The 5,000-nt window shown below is 49.4% G+C and overlaps 1 protein-coding gene across 1 annotated transcript in view; it reads right to left on the bottom strand.

Annotated features, from left to right (window-relative positions):
- LOC310813152 (obscurin-like protein 1) overlaps positions 1-5,000 on the bottom strand; it is a gene marked incomplete at its 5' end in the record, with an annotated part of 23,956 nt that overhangs the window by 9,973 nt on the left and 8,983 nt on the right. The window contains 6 exons of the mRNA XM_083682014.1: positions 47-313; positions 698-802; positions 1,187-1,348; positions 2,699-2,852; positions 3,688-3,800; positions 4,652-4,918. Of these exons, the coding sequence (XP_083538140.1) occupies positions 47-313; positions 698-802; positions 1,187-1,348; positions 2,699-2,852; positions 3,688-3,800; positions 4,652-4,918 (1,068 nt within the window). The remainder of the gene's footprint in view (positions 1-46; positions 314-697; positions 803-1,186; positions 1,349-2,698; positions 2,853-3,687; positions 3,801-4,651; positions 4,919-5,000) is intronic.

Below are 5,000 nucleotides of genomic sequence, written 5' to 3'. Positions count from 1 at the left end.
TACCTTCGACAGTGAGTTCAGCGGAGCAGGTGTTAGATGTTCTTACCTTCTACAGTGAGTTCAGCGGAGCAGGTGTGCTCTCCCACCTGGACGCTGTAGGTGCCCCCATCCTCCATTTCCACCTGCTGGATCAGTAGCTTGCGGTAGCAGCCTTCGCTGCAGATCTCGAAGCGCTCGGAGGGCAGGATGACGTTGCAGCCCTTGTACCAGCGGATGCTGCAGCGCGGGCTGGACACGGAGCAGTCCAGAACAACACGGCTCTTCTCCAGAACTGCCTTGTCTTGAAGGGGCTTCACGAAGCTCACTGGCCGCTCTGGCAGGAAGGACAGACTAGTGTTAGGGTTTAGTGATCTTATTTCAACTGGTTTATATAAATAAAATAGAAAAATATATTGGATTTCTCCTGGTTTATATAAATTCAAGATTTGTGTGAGTGACTTTTTTTTTTTAAAACTATCATTTAGAACTTCTGGTCAATACTTCACACTTTAGGATCCAGAATGATTCTTTGCATTGTGGATATAGAGATGCAGTTATATATTATAATATATTTATTTTAAATAACCCTAAATAATCTTAAAATGTATTCTAATGTAATTATCTTTTTACCATCAATTTGTCAGTATGTGTTACTGTGTTGTGGACCTCCTATAACACAGCCTAATCAGAGAAATAATTCAGAAATAACGAGGTTTACCCTCCACCTCCAGGGAAGCTGTGGACTCTACATGCTTGGCAACAAACTTGATCTCTCCAGAGTCTTCTCCACGCACGTTGACCATAAGGAGAAAATGCTTGGTCCCTGAACAAACAGAGAGATACAGTCACAACGATCCCTGAAGTCCCTGAAGGCCATCATCCATGCTGAGTAGCAGAGATCAGAGATCAGAGATCAGAGAGCAATGAGCAACACTACATGATGAAGCATGTACAATGTCCTTCTGAGGGACAGCTAGAATGATGAGACAGTTGTGATTAAAGTACAAACTCATACTGACTGGACCAGGGTGACATTTTAACACTAGTTTGACATCAGAGGCTGGCGGAGGCAGAAACAAACATGTTTGATACCATTCCTCATTGAGCCTGTCCTGGTAGACATACAAGATGTACAGTGACTTAACAACAGTGTTATGAGTTGTGGTTAAAGGTCAAAGGTTAGAGGTTAAATGTTGTGTGCCTCTACCTTCCTGGCGTATCTTGACGGTGCAGGTGGGTCGTATCCTGTCGCCGTTCCTGAACCACTCCCCCGCCACATCCTCCAGGGAGACCTCACACATGAACACGGCGTTCTGGTCCTCCTGGACCTCCACGTCCACCAGACCCTGCAGAACCACCAGCTCCCTCTCTGGTGGCAGACGACACAGGGTTACTAACCCTAATCCTAACCCGACTGGACCAGCCCTGACCCTAACCCTAACCCTAACCCTAACCCTAGCCCTAACCCTAACCCTAACCTTAACCCTAACCCTAACCCTAACCCTAACCTTAACCCTAACCCTAACCCTAACCCTAACCCTTACCCACCTCACACACACACAGACACCAACCCTAACCCTAACCCAACCCTCAGGACTGGACCAACCCTAACCTTAATAATAACCCTAACCCTAAGCCTAGCCCTAACCATAACCATAACCTTAGCCCTAACCTTAACCCTAACCCTAACTCTAGCCCTAACTTAGCTTGTCTGCTCCAAAATGTTTTTGTGGTAAAAATGTTCACAGTAAAAAAGTGGTCTTGTCCTTCCTGATCAGGCTGAGATGGTTCAGGCTGCTGGTTCATGTTATTGATTATGAGGAGAGGATGTAATCGCATTAGTTCCCCAGCAGGGGGCAATCTTGTCCTGTAGATAGTCTACCTCTCTTGGCTGAGTAGATCTCTGGTTTATCTTTTCCATTCATACGGGATTGAAGGAATGGTTTAATCAACACAGAGGTAGGGGTGGGGTAGACTGTACCATTAGGGTAAAGGTAGGGTAGACTGTACCAGTAGGGTAAAGGTAGGGGGGAGACTGTAGCATTAGGGTGTATGTAGGGGGGAGACTGTACCATTAGGGTGTATGTAGGGGGAGACTGTACCATTAGGGTGTATGTAGTGTAGGGGGGAGACTGTACCATTAGGGTGTATGTAGGGGGGAGACTGTACATTAGAGTGTATGTAGGGGGGAGACTGTAGCATTAGGGTGTATGTAGGGGGGAGACTGTAGCATTAGGGTGTATGTAGGGGGGAGACTGTAGCATTAGGGTGTATGTAGGGGGGAGACTGTACCATTAGGGTGTATGTAGGGGGGAGACTGTACCATTAGGGTCTATGTAGGGGGAGACTGTACCATTAGGGTGTATGTAGGGGGAAGACTGTACCATTAGGGTGTATGTAAAGGGAGACTGTACCATTAGGGTGTATGTAAAGGGAGACTGTACCATTAGGGTGTATGTAGGGGGGAGACTGTAGCATTAGGGTGTATGTAGGGGGGAGACTGTACCATTAGGGTGTATGTAGGGGGGAGACTGTACCATTAGGGTCTTTGTAGGGGGAGACTGTACCATTAGGGTGTATGTAGGGGGAAGACTGTACCATTAGGGTGTATGTAAAGGGAGACTGTACCATTAGGGTGTATGTAGGGGGGAGACTGTACCATTAGGGTGTATGTAGGGGGGAGACTGTACCATTAGGGTGTATGTAGGGGGAGACCTACCGTAGACGTCCAGAGTACAGGATGTAGTTATGTCTCCAGCATCACACATGTAGGTGCCAGAGTCTGTGATGTCACACTTCAGGATCTGTAGGAAGCGTTTCCGGCCCATGGCGTAGATCCGGCAGGCCTTCCCTGGCCGCACCTCCACCCCGTCCTGCACAGAACAGACCACACACTTAACTCCACCCCACCCTGACTCCACCCCGTCCTGCACAGAACAGACCACACACTTAACTCCACCCCACCCTGACTCCACCCCGTCCTGCACAGAACAGACCACACACTTAACTCCACCCCACCCTGTCCTGCACAGAACAGACCACACACTTAACTCCACCCCACCCTGACTCCACCCCACCCTGCACAGACCAGACCACACACTTAACTCAACCCCACCCTGACTCCACCCCACCCTGCACAGACCACACACTTAACTGCTTTAATCAAACACAGTGAATTGATAAAGATCTGGAACTGAAACATATGAGTCTGGATTCAGGGTGGGAAACAAATTGAGAGATGCTACAGGATTTTTGTATTTTTTCAGCCACTAGTTCTAAAAGTCGCTCTCACAACCTAAAAAACGGGTTCCGAAATAAACAGAAATATGAAGAAATGACCTGATTGGACAGACAGGGACACACCTCCCAACACCCATGGGCTTATTACGTAGACGTGTGTTAGTTAACCTGAGCACTGTGGGCTGATGAAACAGATTAACATTATACATGAACCATACAGTCAACACTTAAGCCAACATTTGATGTAAATAATTAGTGACACAAATCCTGTAGCATCTCTTTAACAATTTAATAACAAATATCAGAATGAATGCTGACCTTCATAACCATGATAGGTTCTGGAACGCTGACCTTCATAACCATGATAGGTTCTAGAAAGCTGACCTTCAACTGAGGGTTCTAGAACTCTGACCTTCGACTGAGGGTTCTAGAACTCTGACCTTTAACTGAGGGTTCTAGGACTCTGACCTTGGACCACCTGACGTCAACGTTGTGTCGTGACAGTTCACATTCCAGAGAGACCACGCCCCCCTCAGGACTCCGCAGGTTCTCCAGCTTCTTCAGGACACTCACTGGGGGCTCTGGGGGGTCAGAGGTCAAAGTTTAGGGTCAGAGACGTGTAGGGTTAGGGTCAGAGACATGTAGGGTTAGGCTTAGGGTCAGAGACATGTAGGGTTAGGGTCAGAGACGTGTAGGGTTAGGGTCAGAGACATGTAGGGTTAGGGTCAGAGACGTGTAGGGTTAGGGTCAGAGACATGTAGGGTTAGGGTCAGAGATTAGAGTTAGGGTTCTGGTTAGGTCATATAGACGCTGGTTCTGGGGGTACAAAGGGTTAAGGGATGTAGAGTTGGCCTTCAATTTGGTGCAGCACAATGCTTCGCTTCCACATAGACAGCAGCCCAGTAGCCTGATTAGCTTCTATCTGAGCTATAGTAATCCCCCCCCCCCTAGGCTAGGATATAGGGGCTAGGAGGTAGGGGCTAGGAGGTAGGGACTAGGAGGTAGGGACTAGGATGTAGGGACTAGGAGGTAGGGACTAGGATGTAAGGACTAGGAGGTAGGGACTAGGATGTAGGGGCTAGGATGTAGGGGCTAGGATGTAGGGGCTAGGAGGTAGGGACTAGGATGTAGTGGCTAGAAGGTAGGGACTAGGAGGTAGGGACTAGGAGGTAGGGACTAGGATGTAGGGGCTAGGAGGTAGGGACTAGGATGTAGGGACTAGGATGTAGGGGCTAGGAGGTAGGGACTAGGAGGTAGGGACTAGGATGTAGGGGCTAGGAGGTAGGGTCTAGGATGTAGGGGCTAGGAGGTAGGGACTAGGATGTAGGGGCTAGGATGTTGGGGCTAGGAGGTAGGGACTAGGATGTAGGGACTAGGATGTAGGGGCTAGGAGGTAGGAACTAGGATGTAGGGGCTGGGGTTAGTGTCCTACCTTTGACGAGCAGCCTGGCGGAGGTCTTGACGTTCTCTGCGGAGAACAGGAAGGTTCCTGTGTCATCCACGCTCAGGTTGGAGATGGTCAGACTGTGGACACGCCCCTTGCAGCTCATTCGCCAGTGGTTGGTGGGCTTGAGCTGGACGCCGTCCTTCAGCCAGACAGACACCACGTTAGCGTGAGATAGCTCCACCTCCAGCGACGCTGTCTCCCTCGCTGTGGTCAGGACATCCACCAACCCTCTACACACAGAGATCCTCCTGGCTGTGGTGGGAGGAGTCACAGGGGAGGGGGAGGGGCACATGGGAGGAGGAGGAGCCACATAGGGGGAGGAGGAGCCACACAG

Source organism: Argentina silus (genome assembly GCF_951799395.1).
Source record: "Argentina silus genome assembly, chromosome: 12".
NCBI lineage: Eukaryota > Metazoa > Chordata > Actinopteri > Argentiniformes > Argentinidae > Argentina > Argentina silus.
The sequence above is the reverse complement of the archived record's forward strand: the minus strand, read 5'-3'. Positions and strand labels throughout refer to the sequence as shown.